The 19576-nt window shown below is 40.5% G+C and overlaps 1 protein-coding gene across 1 annotated transcript; it reads right to left on the bottom strand.

The window, feature by feature from the left end:
- Window positions 1-2205: 2205 nt before the first annotated feature.
- Bnip1 (BCL2 interacting protein 1) lies at window positions 2206-17025 on the bottom strand. The gene is made up of 6 exons (XM_003473215.5): window positions 16867-17025; window positions 14876-14968; window positions 10684-10775; window positions 7369-7470; window positions 6231-6349; window positions 2206-2813 (listed from the first exon to the last, which is right to left on the bottom strand). Exons 1-6 carry the CDS (start codon window positions 16948-16950, stop codon window positions 2617-2619), a joined length of 687 nt encoding a protein of 228 aa, XP_003473263.1. The 5' UTR covers window positions 16951-17025; the 3' UTR covers window positions 2206-2616.
- Between the last annotated feature and the right edge of the window lie 2551 nt (window positions 17026-19576).

Below are 19576 nucleotides of genomic sequence, written 5' to 3'. Positions count from 1 at the left end.
CGTGGAAGGGCCGCTTTCTGCACAGCCTGCCTGGTTAGGAAACTCAAACCTGGTTGCTGATCGGGGTTGCAAGATACATTGATGACATTTCAAAATGAGTCAAATTTGACTCCATTTTCAGGAGGCAAATAAAAGAGGTATAGAGTGTCAAAGGGAGAATGTTTAGGGAGTATAGAGCCCACACATTTCATATTGTGAGGAGGATGTTGACAATTAGCGGGACGTACTAAAGAGAAATGTTAAGACAAGAAAATCCCAACTTGATAACATCCATCTGCTGCACTTACAGCTGGAATCTGAGTAAGAGTGGGAATTTCCCATCTGTGCCTTATTCTCAGCTTTAATTTGACTATAAATAAGACACATGTGTGTATAATTTCTGGCAAGTGTCTTTTGGGTCCAGGAATTATTTAAGGATGATATATGGAGAAAGAGAGAGGGGAAAGGGGGGGGGAGACAGACAGACAGACAGACAGACAGAGACAGACAGACAGAGACAAAAGAGAGAATAAGAATGAATGAGAGGGGGCGGGGAGGGAAAAAAAATGAATGAGAACAGTGGTCTTCCCTTATCTGCAGATTTGCTTTCCAGTTTGTTTCCCATGGTCAACCACAGTCAGAAAACATTAAATGGAAAAATTCCAGCAATGAAGAGGTTATTAAGATTTAAATTATACAGCATCCTGAGTAGTATGAAGAAATCCTGCTCCATCAAATTCAGGTGAATCATCCTTTTGTCCACAGTATCCACGCTGTATATGCTACCAACTCACCAAACCCTTAGCAACCTCAGATATCAGATCAACTGTTGTAGTATTGAAGTGCTTGTGTATTTGGTTTGGTATTACATAAGGTTTCACACATCTACTGGGGGACCCAGAACACAACCCCTGAAGGTGGACTAGTGTTAAATACTGATACAAACAAACTTTATCTCAGAATCTCTTCCATAAGCTGATCTGAGGCTTATAGCTGATCTCTCTTATAACTTGGTCCTGGGATGATTTGCCCCTTCATAACAGAAGTACCAACTTGACACTCTCTGCTCAGAGAGACTTAAACAGAATTACCTCTGCCTACCTGGTGCAGCACTTGGTGATCGAAGCACTTGGGAGACTGAAGCAGGAGGATTGTCATGAATTCAAAACAAACTGAATTTCACAGCAAGACTCAGTCTCATAAAACTAAAAATAAAATGAGCTTGGTACCACACACCTGTAATCCCAACAATCAGGAGGATGGGGCAGAGGATCACCTCAAGTTTGAGGACAGCCTGGGCTCATGAGTTCAAGGACAGGTTGAACTATATAGGGATGTTAAAAACAAAAAAACAAAAAGTGTAGGAGATAGAGCTCCAGATTTAATTCCCAGTATTACAACTCCACAACCACCACCACCACCAAAAAAAACAAAAACTTGCCTCTGCCTGGCCAGCTTTTCTGGAAGTACGTGGACTGACTGCTATGGGACACTTCTGCCCAGAGAGCCTTTGGGAAGCCCATTCCAGGCCATCATACACATATCATGCCTGGTACTTCAGATTCTCTTTTATTTTCAAACTGACTGTGTAAGGGTCTATGTAGACTATCACCTCTACTTTGCACAGGGGGAAATTGAGGCTTAGTGACAGAAGGTAACTTGTTCGTAGTCATGTGGTTTGTAACAGCATAGCCAAAACTCAAAATCAAGTCAAGCATTGAAGTCCTCATTCCTCCCACATAACCCTGCCAGGTCCTCTGGGGCCACAGAGTGTGTGCTGGCTGCAGGACTAGGTTTGACAGAACTCAGCCCACAGGAGCCTGTTTTCATTGGCTTCTTTCTCCTTAGTTAGACACAGCCTGGACCTCAGATAAAAAGGTATCAGCCAGTGCCTAGGTTACTGCACACAACCAGGAGCCACCAGGATACAGTATCACAGAGGACTAAAATCTCTACCATGCCATTTTTGGAAGCTGGGGTAAGCCACCTCCAAGACGACTATTCGCACTGCCCTTCCTAAGAGTTGTGAGGTCTTATTTCTGTTGCCCAGTTTACTAGTATATGTGTAATGTTCGACAGTACCTAAGACACATGGCATGTGGTAGCTGCTTAATTCTTTGTTCAGTGAATGAATAATATCTAAGTTTGTGTCCTCAAAATCAGAAAAGAGGTATATAAATTCCCAGAAATTTATATTTCTTGTGAAACTAAAAATATTTCACTCTATTAAATAAAGTCAAGTTTATTCAAGGAATGACCAAGAGTTCTTCCTTCTTCCTGCTTCTTCTCTCTCCCCTCCACATCTGGCACTTAAGCCTCTGTGTGAAGGAGAAAAGAGCAACACATCTCAAGGGCTGGACTCCAGGTGCCCCACGCAGCAGCTACCCCGAGGGCCCAAAGGCTGGATGAGTTTAGAGTCCCTGGGTCCTGTAAGGTCCTTGTTTCCCACAGCTCTGCTTGTACTTTGCAAGGCGTCCACTTGCAGAAGACTGGGGAGTTGTTTCCTTCCATCTGACTCGCTGAGCAGCTGCAGCATTCGTGGAGGATGTGGCTCAGTTTGGCAGGTTGGTCAGAGCTCAGATCCTGGACAGACTGGAAAGCAGGACTGATGAGGCCACAGGTGGCAACTCTCAGATCTCACAAAAATGGGAAGAGGCGCTTTTTCACAATATAGAGGACAGTAGCAAGAAATAGGGCTAAAGCGAGGAAGATAAGAAGTTTGTCTGTCAGCTCTCGGCGGTTATACTTCGTGATGAGTTTCCGGCCCAGCTGGATGGTGCCTGACATGGACTTAAATTCTTCATTTGCATCCAGGATAGTTCGGGAAGAGTTGACTGAAACAAAAGAGGGAGGGAGCCTGACTCAGAGAAGGGATAGCACAAGTCCCAATGAGTGTGCTCTGCCATCTGCTGCCAGTCAGACAGGAAGTCTGAGGCCAGTGTCACTGAGACTACCTAGGAGAGCAAAGAGTAAGGACCTGACAAGGCAGGACTCCTCCCTAAATCCCACCCAACATGATGTGGCTTGTCTGAGAGTCCTTGAACATGGAGGTGGCCAGCGAGAAGGGCAAAGGCAGGGTGCTTATCTAACCACCCACCTCAGCTCTCTGAAGCAGACAGGTGCTGTCAACAACATCACAAAACTATCCGGGTGAACAGTGCCTGCCTGGCAAGCGTGAGGTCCTGAGTTCAGTTCCCAGTACCAAACAAACAAAAAAAAACCCTGGGTCATCATGGACAGGAAGCATGAGGGCTGTGTTGAGTCAAGAGCTGTGAGGCAATGGAATCTTCCACAGTGAAATGTGGCCTGGTCTTCCAGGACACCTGATGGTCAGACCTACCTTTGCAGACCACTAAAGAACAAGGATGGGTTGAGAGCTTCAGCCTGGGACACTGGAAGCAGTTTGAAAGATGTGACATCTCCGCTGCAGCCACTGTGTGACACCTAAAAGGGTGGTGTCCCTTACAGGGTCCTTGTGCACCGAGTCAAATGTACTTCTTGTTTTTGTTTTTTTGGAGACAAGGGCTTGCTATGCAACCTAGGTTGGCCTTGAACTCACAATAATCTGCCCCAGCCTCTCAAGTGCTGGGATCACACGTGTATGCCACCAGGCTGGGCTTTCAAATGCACTGCTGAATGTAAGTTTCTTGGCCTAACAGTTGGAAAAGGTTTACCTGGCAGTTTTCCTATGAAGTATAATGCTCGAAACAGTCATCATATGAAATAAGTGAAAAAGCAAGGTATAAAACAGTCTATGCGAACTGTTTCCATTTATGTGAGGAAAGGGGATAAATAATACTTCATCTGGCCAGGAATTTAGCTTAGTGGTGTAAGTGCCTGCATGGCAAGCGCAAGTTCATGAGTTCAACCCCCGGTACCAAAAAAGCAAAACAAAAACCCCACTTCATCTGCTTGTGTTATATAGGCTTGGAAGACATCAGAAGGACATCAAAGAAGCTGATAATGGTGGTGGACTTTGAGGAGTAGGTGCAAAGGGCTACAGGCCAGGGAACAGCTGGAATCAGAGAGTGCTACCTTGTTAATATCTCTTTGTATTATTCAATGTGGTACCTGTTGGAAGGAAAGGGCTGCTGGGGATTAAAGCCAGGGCCTCCCACATGTTAGGCTAGCATGCAAGAGCAAGTGAGTAAGAGCAAGAGTTCTACCACTGAACTGCATTCCTAGCTCTTTGTTGTTTGATTTTGAGACAGGGTCTTGCTTAAGTTGCCCAGGTGTGGGGATAGAAATATAGCTCAGTGGCACAATACCTGCCTGGCAAGTGTGAGGTCCTGAGTTCAATTCTTGGTACCCCCTCCACCTCCAATGCTGAGGATATAGCTCAGTGGCATATATGCCAGCCTGGCAAGCACAAGGTCATGAGTTCAATTCTCATTACACACCCCTACTCTTAAAAAAAAAAAAAAAGTAAAATAAACCGCCCAAATGGACCTTGAATTTACAATCCTTTCAACTCAGCTAGTTCAGCTGTTATTTGGGATAATAGGCCTCTACACCCAGCACAACACTGCTTTTTATACTGATAATGTGACAAACACTGTATATATATGTGGCTTGCAAGCATGTAAAATGTGGTTAATTCAAATTGAGATACCTTTTTGTTTTGTGTATTTTGAAATGGGTAAAATTTAGCAATCCTCCTGCCTCAGCCTCTGAGTACTGCTATTATAGGCACTACAAGTATAAAATATACAGAAGATCTCAAAGACTTGCAAAAACTTGAATGTGTAGAGGCATCCTGCCATGTCCACAGTTCTACATTCATGGATTAAACCAATAACATGAAAATATACACTGAAAACTTATGTATAATAAACAACTACAGAATTTTTCTTGTCATTATTTCTTACACCAGAGGGGGCTAACTTAGAGCACACGTGCTAATTTTCTTTTAAGACAAAAAAAGTTTATGTATGAGTTGTTTTTTTTTCTAAACTAAAACCTCAGTATTCAGGTTTAATTGCAATGTTGGTACTTTGTGATCAGTAAGTGGATTTTGGGTTACAGTTTGGGTACCTGTCTCTGTCGCTATAGCTACCTTAAATAATATAGTATGACAACTATTTATAATGCATCAATTGTTCTAAGTACTCTGGTGAGTTAGGTATGTGGGAGGAAGTGTGCAGGTGATGTACAAATAGTGCACTATTTTACAGAAGGGACTCTGGAGCCCATAGTGATTCCAAGAACCAGTCATTCGGTTACCCAGGAATGACTGTCTCAATAATATTTTATTGCATATAAGAATGATAACATTTTATATATGATTGTTAAAGAAAATAAACCATTAAAATTGACTTCACATATTTCTTTTTTATAATGTGCCTACTAGAAAATTTAAAGTGACACACACAGCTCCCATTACATTTCTAGTGGGCAACACTAGGATACTTTCTCTCCCTCCTTACCTTTGCAGAAAATTAAATGCCAATAAATAAACTGGGCATAGTGGTGCATACCTGTAACTCTCGAGAGCTGAGGCAAGAGGATTACAAGTTGAGCCCAGCCTGGGTACTTTAATAACTCAGTGAGTCCGTTTCTCAAAAGAAAAAAGAGCTGGGGATGTACCTCAGTGTGAAGGCCCTGGGCTCAATCCCCAGTAACACAAACACAGGAACATGCGTATGTGCACGTGTAAAAACAAAATAAATACATTATGGGAGGAAACAACAATGAGAGCAGTGAGACAAAAGGAACGAACGAACAAACATAACAAAGTCTCTCTCAGCCTCTTTCTCCATGCCTCTGCCATTTCAAAACCTAAGAACTTGTTAAATGAACACCTAATAGACCTTTCTTTTTTTTTTTTTTTCTTTTTGGTATCAGGGATTGAACTCAAAACCTCACACTTGCCAGGCAGGCACTTACGTTGCTGAGCTAAATCGCTGGCCCCAAGACCTTTCTTTTTAATCCTTATTCTTGTGGAATATCTGCAACCATCACAGAATTAGAACAGTATCATGAAATGCTACATGCCTATCACCCAGGAACTGCCAACCCTCTAGCAATGCCGTCCTCTTCCTATCCTGATTCATTCCCCTCACATCCCCCTGTAGCAGATTCACTTCCCTAAAAGGCTTTTTTGTTTTTAAGATAAGGTCCTGATGGGATTTTAATCAAGGACCGGCATATGAACTACACATAATGGGGAGCTCTAGATAGGCAGAGGGAGTGTTGAGTGCCCTGGTGGCGGTGTCTCTGGGGAAAGCTTCCCACTCCAGGCCCTGCCTTACCTAGAGTCTGCATGGCCTCCTCGCTCTGCTGGACCTGCTGCGACATCATCCTGCTGATCCCCATGAGGCTCTCTGTGATGGCGCTGGATGTCTGGGCCAGGCTCTCTTTGGTGGTTTTCCTAAAAGTCCCAAGAAGGAAGGAGAAATGTTAACAAAAGCTTTGCTTCAAGAAACACTTACATTCGAATGAGAGCCATTTTTGTTAACCTATTATTAGTATGTATTCAGTGTCAGTGTTGACAAGAGTGTATGCAAGACCACATTCTTCTGGACAACTAGTAGGGACGGAAACTGGGCAGCTATTTGCAAAGCAATTTGTTGGGAGCCTTAAAACTGGTCATTTTTAACCCACTAATCTCATTCCTGGAAATCTCTTCAAAGGAATGATCTAAAATGTGGATAAAAGCTCACCTTCTAAAGACCTGCTCTGGGATATTACTTAAAATACTGAAATACTACAAACATAAACGTATATGAACAGGATTAGTTAATACAATAACAAACTATGGACTGTTAAAATTATATTTAAAGAGTTTTTTAAAGCTGGGTGCATGCACGTAATTCCAGTATTTGGGAGGCTGAGGCAGGTGGACAGCCACAAATTCGGAACCAGCCTGGACTACATAGTGAGTTCAAGGTCAGCCTGAACTACACAGTGTGACACTGTCTTAAAAAACCAAAAGAAATAAACAAGCAAAGAGGGTTTTTTTTTTTTAAAAGCAAGGTTTTGTGTTATAATACTGAATACAGAAGAGCAAGACACTAAGCTTTACATATGATACAATTTTGGGTGTAAAAAGTTTTGGAAGGAAAAATAACAAGGAAAAGTAAGATACCAGAGGGCAAGGTTGGGGGTATAGCTCAGTGGCACAAGTGCCTGCTTGGCAAACACAAGGCCCCAAGTCAAATAAATAAATAAAAAAGCAACATACCAAAATGTTCATGAACAATAATAGCTTATTTTCATTTTTTAATTCATATTTTTCTTTATTTTACCATTTTACTTGAAAAAGTATTACTTATAACATTATTATGAACTTATGCTGAAAACAAGAGGGGACTCCTTATGAGGGTTTTACTTCATGACGATTGTCACCTGTCCTGTTAACAGAGCCCAGACACATAGAAAGACAGATACCTTTGTCTTAAGGGGTCTCCTCCCTGGAGAAGCTCTACTTTTTCTAGATTGTCAATTGCAATTTTGCAAGTGAGATTGGCTTTCCTCCATGAAGTCTGGTTGCTGGAAGGGAAGAGTCACAGTGAGCTTCTGTTGGCTCCATCAGATTGTTAGTTCCAATCACAATAGTTCACCTTGCAATGCAGCCATCGCTATTTCCTGACACTTCTTCCTTGGTGTTGCTCTGGTAACCATTCTACTTCAAGTCTTAACACCTCTTCTCTGGATCCCGGAAGCTGTCTCCAAGATATTCTGTCATCTTTCTCCTCTCAGACATCTCAAAGACACAGGGACGTGGTTCAATGGCTCCAGACTTCAGTAAAAGATCCCAACCACCCAACTGGGTGTACAAGGCCCCATTCTGTCAAGTGACATCTAAGGACCTGGATATGCCATTTCTTGAGAACCACAACTTACTACTCATCTCTCACCTCCAGTACCTAGAACCACCATTTCTAGCTCCTTAGCTACTTCATGAATATATGTTGTTCTAGAAAGTAAAAAGATCACAAGAGCCATTCTTTTGCACTATTCCTCTAAGATTTGCTGTTCTTTATATACTACAGATCTATCATGGATGATATAAAGTATATTGTCCTATACTGTATTGATTGACATGATTTATTCATAATTGTTACCTAATCTCCTTGAGGAATAACTCAAATTTGTTGAGCCGCCTGCTGAGGCCAGTAATATAAGCCTTTACTGACAGACCTATAAAAAGCTAACTGTATCCCTGAGGCTGAAACCTGTGTTCTAGATCTCTTACACAGCCAGCTCAAATCAACTGTCCTACCCCTGGAAATATTCAAAAATTAAAATGGGGTAGAGAAATTGGGGAAAAAAAAAAAAAAAAAAACAAGCTATATCATGTATAGGTATAAATTCTCTATGATGAATGTGATTATTATACATATCTAAGATGTGCTAATAAAATCTGATTGAAGAAAAAAATTTTTTTAAACTGAATTAAAATGAAACTGGGGGGCTGGGGATTTAGCTCAATGGCATAAGTGCCTGCCTTGCAAGTGCATGGTCATGAGTTCGATCTCCGATACCGATTAAAAAAAAAAAAAATGAAACTGGGTATATAGGTCAGAGACAGTACTTGCCTAGCATGAGCAAAACCCCCAAAGTTTGAATCCCACCCCCTAAAAATGAATGAATGAAATACAAACAGGGCTGGGGATTTAGCTCAGTGGCATAAGTACCTGCCTCACAAGTGTGCAGTCATGAGTTCGATCCCCGGTACCAAAAAAAAAAAAAAAAAAAAGAAAGAAATACAAATGAAACAGAATACATGAATGTTAGTAAGTGCTTTTCTAATGGTGCTTCTATGATAAAGGTCTTTAAATGTGCTCTCTGATACCTAAATCAGCATCTGCTATGCCATTTCCCTCTTGCCATTTAAAAAGAATCAACTACATCATCAAACTGTCTGCAAAGAAGTTGTATAGGGCCCCAAGATAGGGAGATGAATGAGTGACAGTACCTGCCCTCAAGAGGTTCACATTTATGAAGGGAAAACAAGCACACAAATCCTTACTGGATAACCTAAGCAAGCACAACTGCTGCTATAACATACACCTGGCCAAGTACTAATCTACTGCTTTGTGACTTCTAACCTGTAATTCCACACCATGAATGGCCATTCTCAGCTTCAAGGCAACATTACGTTGATATGTCTAGGGTAATTTACTATACTTTATTACAAGGGCCCCTCTCCACTCTATGTTTATGATGTGAGTACCTTTGGTGGGGTACGAAAGAAACTTGCCATCATAACACAAGGTAATCACTAGGACAAGTACTGGAACAAGGCTCGTCACTTACACTCCTCCCTGCTCTCACTGGCTTCCACATGCCTATTGCTGCTAGACAGCTATCTCCTGATGACAGGGTGTTACAGTTATTGTCAGTGAGGATGATGTTGGAGGATTATTCAACTCAGAAACAAAGCCACAAACAGAGTTAGAGGAATGAACAAGGGACAAAGAGAACCCAGGCCTGGTATAGCCTCTAGGAAGCTGAGGTAGGAGGATCCTAAACTCAAGCCCTGCTTGGAGAAAGAAAGTACATGGGGGCTGGGGTATAGTTCAGTAGTAGAGTACATGCTAATGTTCAGACCTTGGGTTTAATCTCCAGCACCAAACAAAAACAACTTTGGAAGACTCTGTCTCAAAAAATAAAAACTGGACATGCTGGACATGGTGGCACATGCCTATAATCCTAGCACTTGGGAAGCTGAGGGCAGAACTATGGCGAGTTCAAGACCAGCCTGGATTACAAAGTGAATCAAGGACAGCTTCAACTGTGTAGTGAGACCCTGCCTCAAAAAGACTAAAAGATAAAAAATCAAATTTGGGCCAGGAAGGTAGCTCAGTGCAAAGGCTCGGAGTTTAAACCCCAGGACCCTCTCCCCTCCAAAAAAAAAAAAAAAGGAGGAACAAAGAAAAAAATCTATGAGAATGCTGAGATGGCAGGAGCTTCAAAAAAAGAATGACCTGAATACCAGTGAACAGGTAAATCAAAGTATCAATAGTACATTGGTCTTTATCCCTGGAAATGATTAATAGAATATACACGGAGGCTGAGAGTATAGTTTGGTAGTAGAATATATGCTAACATATGAGGTTTTAGGCTTAATCCGTTGCACCAAATAAACCAAGCATATTTATATCTATAATTTTTATGATATGAAAATCAAGTGTGAAGAGACAGGTAGTATTTCATGTTGTAAGACAATTTTGTTAGAAAACTATACCTCTTCCTATTCAATATCAAAAAATAGCAAGTAGCTGTAGTTTTATAATCCAAGATTAGCACAGCTGCAATTAAACTTTCAAATTTGCTTAACATAAGTTTATTTACTTACAATTTTTTGTGTCATTTTCCAGATAACAAAATGTTCCAGATATTCAAAATGTTCTAAATTTTGGTCTATATTAAGTAGGTTTACCTTTGATGGTCTTTTTCTAGTGCAAATTATTATTAGATAAAATTGATCCATAATTTTCGGTTTTTTTCAAAAACGTACAATACAGTATAATGTTAAATATGCTTTTGTAAACTATGCACAGCTCCAGCTGCCAACATATGCTCTGCTTACCCCTCCTCTCTTCTATTTGAGAATTACTGATCTAGAGAGGACATTCAACTTGTATGTAAATGACACAATTAAGTCACCAATGAACCGGGTTTGTTAAGCAAACACATGCACAAGCTTCATGGGGAGCAAGTGACCTGTACAGGCAGCTGGCAGGAGGCCAGGCCTACCTGAGCATCTGTTTTTTGTGATTTTCCACTTCTTGGAGCAGAAGCTGTTTCTCCGACTCTTTGTCTTGCTCCTTAGCCAACTGCTCAAGCTCCTTTGAGGAGAAAATAGCTCTATGTTAAAATGATTTTAAAAGTCAATACGAAAACAGAAAAGCACTTCTATTTCTAGCAAGGGCACACAATTACATTTGAAGTACCCTTTTAAAACAGGACACCCAGGAATGCTAAGTAATACATAACACATATCCTTTTAAATACATAGCTCAGTTTGCAAGCAAGTGAGGAAAATTCCTAGGTCCAAAAGACAGAAGGGAATTAAGACCCACAGTAGTCAGCCTACGAGTAACTCACAGTGGTCAGCCATAGTAATGCATACTATGTATGGCTACCCTGGAGTAGGAGGTGCTGTTCCTATAATCTCAGGTATGCCTGAAATAAAAAGAAAAGAAGTTATGAAACGTTAGCCTACTGATCCCATACTTAGATATCACAGGAGTGTCAAACAACCATGTTTCCAAATGTTCTCCCACAGCACTGGGGAGACTGAGACAAGAGGATCCTTGCAAGTTCGAGGGCAGCCTGGGCTACAATAGAATTCAAGGCCAACCTGCGCTACATAGTAAGACCTTGTCTCAAAACAAACAAAAGTAAATATTCTTTCTCAATATTTTGTATTTATTTTATCAAAGATCAGTTAAAAATAGTTTGAGGGTTTTCAAAGTTCAGGTAGAGCAGAAAAACAAAGCTTCAGGCCACCTAAGGCTTAGAACTGGAAGTAAGAACACCAAAAATCTAGGACCTTTAAAAGGTTACATCCTCAAGAAAAAAGTCTAGGGAAATGTCCATCCACCAGCATAGTGAAAACACAGGCACTTGTCTATATTGGGCTGTGGTCTCTGGTTAGAGGATTAAAAATAAAAATATCGCCTGAGAATTTATAATTAAGAAGATTCTTTGACACTGATATAAGGTTCAAATTTATTTTCCTTTAGTAACTCAGAAACCCCATGAAAAGAGAAATTTACATAAAATGTTTCCCTGGGCTTGTGACAATCTCAGGAGAGCTGACAGAAGGAAAAATGAAAATCTCCAAAGGACCTGCCCTGGATCTAGGCTACACAAAAAGTTGCAGGAAGACCTGCAGATAAATGTTCACAGAGCTCCAAAATAACCAACACCAGAGAAACAACCTACCATGAATAAAGGACAGCAGATGTGACAACCAGTAGTATTAGACCCCAAAGAACTTCAGATTATGGAACCATCAAGCACACTTGAGACAAAGAGATACCACAAGTCTCTTCATATACTTTTGTTTACAAATTAAACAAGTTCCAGTTTCAATCAACCCACTGATCTAAAAAATAAACATATTACCTCACTTAGATATTTATATACTAATTTGTGTGTGCTGGTTTGCAGTAAGTGTGTGTATCTACATCTCAACAGTTCAAAAATTACTTCAAATTTATCCCCCCCAATATTGCTAAGGCAAAGAAAAGGCACTGACTGTGAATTGCAAAGTTTTTGAAAATGTTACCAGTTACCTTCAGAATTATTTCTTTAAAACTTAATTTCCCTACTAGAATGCAAGTTCACTGAAAGAACTGTACCTAGGGTTATTTACTACATTGATTCCTTATGCTGTAGCATAAGGATGATACTAGGTACTGAATCATCGAAGGGCAGAATGGATCCCCAGGATGAAGGGGGGATGCAAGGAGGAAAGGAGGGAGAAATGTACAATTTCCTCATTAAAGGCTTCCTGGAAGTTCTGATGCAGAGAACCAGCACTAGTTCTGCAAAAAGACAGGGGATAGAGTAATTCTCAAATTTCAGTTTAAGACCTACATGCCCAAAGACAGGTACACACAATCACAGATACTTACATATAGTCTATGTCTAACAATGACTATGTATAGAACAGCACACTTTGATATGGGACCAGATATCTTCTAGTATCACACAATCTTGTTATAAGTACACAGGAGATATTCATAAATGAGAGCTAAAAACATCAAACAGAAATCTTGCATACATTTCCAGGTGTAATGAGAGTTGGTAAATACTGAGGAAATGTAGGTAAGAAGTGGGACAACAAGTGCAACTGGTTGGACGCATCTGTAACCCCAGCTATCCTGGAGAATGAGGCAGAAAGATGGCAAATTCAAACCCAGCCTGGACAACCGAAGAAGACTGTCTTGAAAACAAAATTTTTTAAAAAAACTTAATGGTGGAGTGCTTGCCTAGAACATGCAAGGTCCTGGAGTCAATTCAGTAACACAAAAGGAAAAAAAAAAAAAGAAAAAAAATGGTGGGGCTACAGCTCAATGGCACAGCTCTTGCTTGGCAAGCACAAGGTTGAGTTTGATTCTCAGTAACAGAAAAAGAAAAGCTGGGACGGAGTCATTTATTCACTGACCATGTGCTCATCAGCTTGCTAGATGCCAGCCACACACTTGTGTTCAGGTAGCTAATGTAGTCAGAGGCAGGAAGCACAATAAATATGAACGGTAATGGTGAAGTAATTTACGTTAGTGAAGGAAATAAACATAAGGCAAGCATGTAAGTAAATAGAAGAAAATACTTATGCTCAAGGAGATGTGTCATGCTGAATTGAAGAAATGTTTTTCAGAAAACAAATTAGCTTTTTTGAAAAAATTTTATTAGTACATGTTTGCAGTACACAATTCATTTATCATGGGGAGTTGGTACATGTACATAACACATGTAAATTAGCCGTAAAAAGCAAACACTGGAAGCAGTTCAAATAAATGCCCTAAAGTAATAGTTACAAAACTGATGGCTAAAAGCCAGGCATGGTGATACATTCTTGTAATCTCAGCACTCAGGAGGCTGAGGCAGGTGGATTTTTATAAGTTCGAGACCAGCCTGGGCTACAAAATGAGGACAAAACCAGCCTAAAATGCATAGAGAGACCCTGTCTCAAAAAACCAAAACAAAACAAACTAAAAAAACTGATGGCCATACAAAAAGAGTGCAGAAAATCTCTGGGTACTGATATGCAAAGTCTTTCAATATACACTAAGTTTTGAAAAGCAGTATTATAGTATGTTAACTTGTAGATAAGAAATGAGAAAGAAATAAGGAAATATATTTGTATTTTTTAATATTTGAGTATAGAAACTGGAAATATATACAGTTATATATAAAAGTAATTAGCTGTTTGGAGGAGAGGAACAGAGAACAATAAGGAGTAAGCACAGTGAGACTTTTCATGTATGCTAACATTTGTGTACACACACATAATTAAAACATGATATGTGAAAGTAACACTGTTTCAAAAATTAAAACTTAGGCTGAGGATGTTGCTCAGTGGTACAGCATGTACCTAGCATGCATATGTCCCTGGGTTTGATCCTCAGTACTACAAAGAGTAAAAATAATAGGTAAATAAAAATTAAGCTTATTAAATCAGTGCTAGAGGTGAAGACAAAAAGAGCTCCACTAGGTGTAGTGACAGAGCTAAAACTGCTTGTTTTCAAATTGCCCTTGAAAATCCTATGGGAAGGCAACACACAGGACACAGACATAGGGTCTCTCAGCAGCCCAACTGGGCAGCTCTGGAACAGACTGTCTTCATGTGATAGGTAATGACAAAGCTGTTGGCTGACTTTTGGGACTGTGTCATTTGAAGTCTTCACCATGCTGTAAGACCATGTGCCTCCAGACTCACTTGAGACAGGCAGACCCACATTACCCAACTCACCCTCATGATGGCACAGCAGTAAAATGTAACTTAAATTGGTCCTTTTCACCCGTTTGGAGACAGCACATACACCATAGTTGAATTCAGGTGTGTTCATGTGCACGTGATGTAACTGTGACTCAGAAACAGAAAGGAAGACTCTGGGCAACATGACAGCACAAAAATACCCAACAGAAAACCACTGATGGACTGAGGTGGGGAATGAGTGAAAGGGTTGGAGAGAGTGGTGGAAAATAGTTAGAAGTGCCCTCAGGGTTTTCAAGATGAAAAATCCCAACCTGCATGCCAGTTTCTCAGTTATAAATAAAGAACAGGTTAATTGTAGAGTCACCTTTACTATCTGTTCACTATTCCCCCTGGATAGTACCTGAAGAACCTGGAGAATTCTCAGTTTTATGCTCATGATTGAGCCCCCTTCATTGCTATCCACTGTCAGAACCTTGGTTCTGCAATCATGCTCACCTGTACTCTGTGTCGTAACTGTTGAATTTTCTCTTTCACTTTAGTATTCAGTTCTGTAAGTGCACTCAAGGGTCCTGAACAGTTTCGAATATCCTATAAGACATTGAAGAGATGAGGAGCCTTTCTGGAGACAATAAAACAACATTATGTACAGTAAGAAAATTGACTTAAATCCCAAATATGGTTGGCCTGACTGTAATTCATCCTGGTCTGTGTTGTTTACCTCTTGAGACACAAAAACATTATTTACATTTTTCTCATTCCTCTTTAATGTTGAACAGATAATATAGAGCAGAGTGGGGGCTTACCTCAATGGCAGAGCATTTGCCTCAAAAAAAAAAAAAAGATAATATGAGTGCATGTGAAGAAACACAACTTTACCTAAATTATCAGTCCCTAAAATTTAACAATCATCACTTAGCAAGTATAAAAGCCTTAAAGCAGCTTGCATGTCCAATAAGAATGGATTCAAAAGTGATAGTACAACTCCAGATATTTTCAACTTGAAAATCAGGATGCTTAAATTACTGGCAGTGTATGACAAGATTAATTTAGTCTGATTTTACAAGCCATCTGGTACAATTTGCTGTCTGTTTATAGATTTCTTTATGGGTAGATGTAGAACTTGTTTCTGGAGACAAATTCAGAATTACTGGACCAAGTTTTAAAGCATACTCTAGAGTCAGACTACATGTATTCAAATCCTAGATGTAGCAACTTATTAGCTGTGAAACCTTAGAAAAAGTTAAATTATCTGTGCCTCTCACATTACCTCTCTCAAGATCACATATCTAAAGCACTTAGCAGAGCAGCCAGAAAACTGTAAGACTGCAGCGTATCTATTTATAATTGATCACTCTTTCTCGTTAGCAATCAGAAGAAAAAAACGCTACAGAGGGTATAATGATGAATGAAGATAATTTGTGTGTGTGTGTGTGTGCTGGAGTCTTGCACATGCTAAGCATGGGCTCTACTACTGAACCACAACCTCACCCCCTGACAATTTCACTTGCATAAATCTAACCTATATTTATTTTCCTAGAATTGTCCCAGAGATTTGCAGTTGAGATGACCAGGAAGTGAAATTCAAGAAATTAGCTTCTTCATGTGTTCTCTGGTTTGTAACACCACAATTCCTTGTGGTAGATGATAAGCCACTAATAAGATTTATTCTCTGAGGGCAATCTACTTTGCTTCACAATTTTGCTACAGTCTGTTCCAAACTCAGATTATATCTAATGTCTGGTGACATCTGTCAGAAAGGAAAACAATTTATTTAAAACTAAGGTTTTAAACTCTCGGTTTCTTTTCGTTAAACTCATAAGCCACACCTACATTCCTAATTCTTGCCTATGTCAACTGTATACTGCACTTCTGTTTCCTACCTTTGAATGACTTAAGGAGAAACATCTCATTTCCCCGTTAAACAGGTTAGAAACATTCTACGGTTCTTTTCCTCGGTGTATTTTCCCCGTCTAGTTCCTAATTTTGTCACTGTCTGCCTTCGGAGCCTGTCGTTGGCAAATTATTCAATTTCTTCATTTACAAAATCGCAACTAAAGTCCAAGTTATGTTCACGACTGCCAGTGACTCTCAAGCCAGATAGCCTTGGGTGCCACGAGGCACCAGACGCACCGAAGTTAGTGGGCAGAGGGCATATCAATGACCTCTGGGACACCACCAGACGAAGGAAGAAGGTGTCAGGTGGGTGACAGGTGGTAGTGAGGTGCTGAGGGGCGGAGGGCCAGCCAAGAATTGGGTGGGACCATTACGGGGCAGACAGGTGAGAGTTAAGGGTTATACAGGTGTCTCAGAAGAAAGCAACCTGAAGGAGAAATAAAGACCAGACTAGATCAAACAGGAACAGAATGGCTGGCCTTGAGGCGGAGTCAGTGGCCTGGGGAAAGTTCGAGAGGAAAACTACTGAGCTCAGAGGAGACCAGCGACACCTGAGGACTGCTGGATTCCAGAAAGATCCCAAAAATTAGTACCTGGATAAGCGCCTTCACCTCCAGGTCGAATTTGACAATTTCTTGGTTACAAATTCGGACGTGAACATCTTGAGGGGCCGCCATGTTGGAGACGTCAGTTACGGGTAGCGGCGGGGCCCAAATTCAATCGCGTTCTCGCGGCGCTTTCTTTCCTATTCGCCCCACCCAAAGGAAACGCCCCCTGAAGCCCGAAGTGAGAGGCAAGTGAGCGTAGCCGCACGAAACACTGGGGACATTTCCCTGAAACATGGTGAGAAACTGGTCTCTCCTCAGGGTTTGATCCTAATAAAACGAAGGAGAAAAGAGAATATCAGGAACTCTTAATAGTGGTCACTTTCCATCTTTCACCTATCCAACATCCTAATGGCATGTTTTTTGCAGAAAAGTAATAGCAGAAAAGTCATCAACTGGGAAGTGTCTGGAAGATGCAGTTAATTTTTTAAAACTTTATTGTATTTCTCATTTTCCTCAGTATGAATTGTGAAGTAAAATAAAAATTATAAGCACTTTTTTTTTAATTTCTGAAATCCCAAGCAGTTTATAGTATCTTTGAATCAACCCAACTCATGGGGCAGGGAATCTTTCTAAACACAGCGCCAAGTTATGTAGCTCAGGCTGGCCTTGAACTCACTATGTAAGCCTGGCAGATGTCAAATTCATGGCTATCCTCCTGTCTCACCACCCAAGTGCTAGCTAGGATTATAGCCGTATACCATCACACCTAGCCCAATTGGGTTAGATAGCAAACCTTCAGCAAATGGTGGCTCTCTTTATTTTATCTTTACTATTACATAGTTCAACTTTTTTAGCTGGTCCTCAAGGACATCAGCTGTTACCCCGTCCACCACTGCCTTCTCCCCCCCCCCCACACACACCCCTTCCTGGGTTCTTCAGGTTCTTTACAATTCTGTAGCCTTGGAATATGGTGTTTGAATGCTTCCTCCAACTTGCTCCTTCCGTCTGCTTTTTTTTTTTTTTTTTTTTTTTTGGTGATGGTGTTCAGGATTGAACCAAGGCTTGGTATATGTTGGGCAAGTGCTCTTGCACTACAGGACACCTTGATCAAGGCCTATCTACTTTGGTTCATTTCACTCCAGCAAGCAGAGATTGTGAGAACCTAAGTGCTTTGTTGGGTTCATCTCTTTTAATCCTCACAATTACCCTGAAATTGGTTATATACATCAGGAGACAAACTGAAAGTAGATTAAAGCAAAACAAAAAACACTGCCCCACAAATACTTGAAAGCAGCTAAGCCTTGTCTGAAAGCCACCTGTTCTTTCGAAAACCAGTAGGGCCCTGTGGATGCTGAAAGATGGGGTAGGTAAGAGGTACAGTGCTTATGAGTAAGGCCCTGAGTTCCATCCCTAACCACCAAAAAAAGAAAAACAGAGAAAAAAAAAATATGGCCCCTTGGGTACTGTGATACAACCAGGCTACGTGCTTACCCGTGTTCCTACAGCACTCAACACACCCTCCTCCTCACCTCACTGCACCAGAGAAGCAGTGTATCACACACATGGACATCTGTTCAGGCTGGAATTCTGTTCTACACCCCATCCCCTGCTGTGCCTCAGGCTCCTCAGAGGCTAACTGGTGATAATCAGCAGTACCTATTTCATGGCATTAGTTGGAGAATTAAATAATACATGAGAAGTTATAAAGTGCAATGTGGCAATGGTAAGAATTCCATGCCTGTTCCTTATTGTATCACTAACCAACATTCTAGAGAACCTTTTACCAAGTGCTTCCTATGCTTCATTCCACGCAACTCTCATAACCCTATGGAGATAAAACAGGAGAGAAAGTGACTTTTCCAGAACAATGGAGAGTTGCCAAAGAATGTAAGATAAAATTCTGACACATACTACCAAATTGTTTTTGTTTTGGCTTTTTCCTCCTGCCTCAGCCCACTCACCCAAGTGCTGAGATTACAGGTGTGTACCGCAACAGCTGGCTTCAAATTGCTCTTTAGAGGGGTTTTATGTTTATATTCCCAAAGGGCTGATACAAATACTTGCTTCCCATGGCCCTGCCAATGGGATGTGTTAACATTGCAATTCTTACTAACCAGATTAGGTTTTTAAAGTCTTAATTTTGTATTTTTCACCATGAACGAGGTTAAGGAATTCTTCCTATATTTCAGAACTATCTGCATTCACTTTGCTCATTTTTCTACTGGGTCACCGGTCTTTGTCATGTTAGTTTCCAGAAGCTATTAGTAGAAGTAGTAGTTCTTAGAGATGAGTTGCAGTCTTTCTTTCCATTTTTTGGCATATATAATTTTAATTTAGTTTATGATGTTTTGGGACCTTAATCTTAAGAAAGTTTAATTTTGTTTTACATAGACTTGATCAACTTTCACTTATGACTTTTGGAACTGGAGTTCAAGTTAGGAAGTCTTTCCCCATCCCCTTGGATTTAAAGGAACTGCCCACATTTTCCCCTGGTTTTTTTATTCTTACATTTAGATCTTTATCCATTTAAAAATATACTTTGGCTTATGGTGCAAGGTATAGTGAGTCAACTTTAACATTTTCTCAAATGTTTATGAGTGGTTCCAATGCTCTTGTCTTAAAAAGTTCATCTTTTTTCCCCCCATTAGTTCTGATGACATTTATCATACCAAATTTTATATATCTTTGTATTTGAGTCTATTTCCAAACTTTCCACTGTGTTCTGCTGGACTGTACAATGCATTCATGCACCAAA

This window comes from Cavia porcellus, unplaced genomic scaffold, assembly GCF_034190915.1.
Source record: "Cavia porcellus strain 051 isolate PalLab524CR breed Dunkin Hartley unplaced genomic scaffold, mCavPor4.1 scaffold_19, whole genome shotgun sequence".
NCBI classification, from domain to species: domain Eukaryota; kingdom Metazoa; phylum Chordata; class Mammalia; order Rodentia; family Caviidae; genus Cavia; species Cavia porcellus.
Note: the sequence above shows the minus strand (reverse complement) of the source record. Positions and strands in the feature narration are given on the sequence as shown.

Bases quoted from the DNA above. Each gene is read 5' to 3' on its own strand.
- Bnip1 (XM_003473215.5), bottom strand. From the start codon at position 16,950: ATGGCGGCCCCTCAAGATGTTCACGTCCGAATTTGTAACCAAGAAATT. The intron at 10,776-14,875 runs GTGAGCATGATT...TTCTCCTCAAAG, and splicing joins AGTTACGACACAGAGTACAG to GAGCTTGAGCAGTTGGCTAA. The intron at 2,814-6,230 runs GTAAGGCAGGGC...CTTTTGTTTCAG, and splicing joins GGAGGCCATGCAGACTCTAG to TCAACTCTTCCCGAACTATC.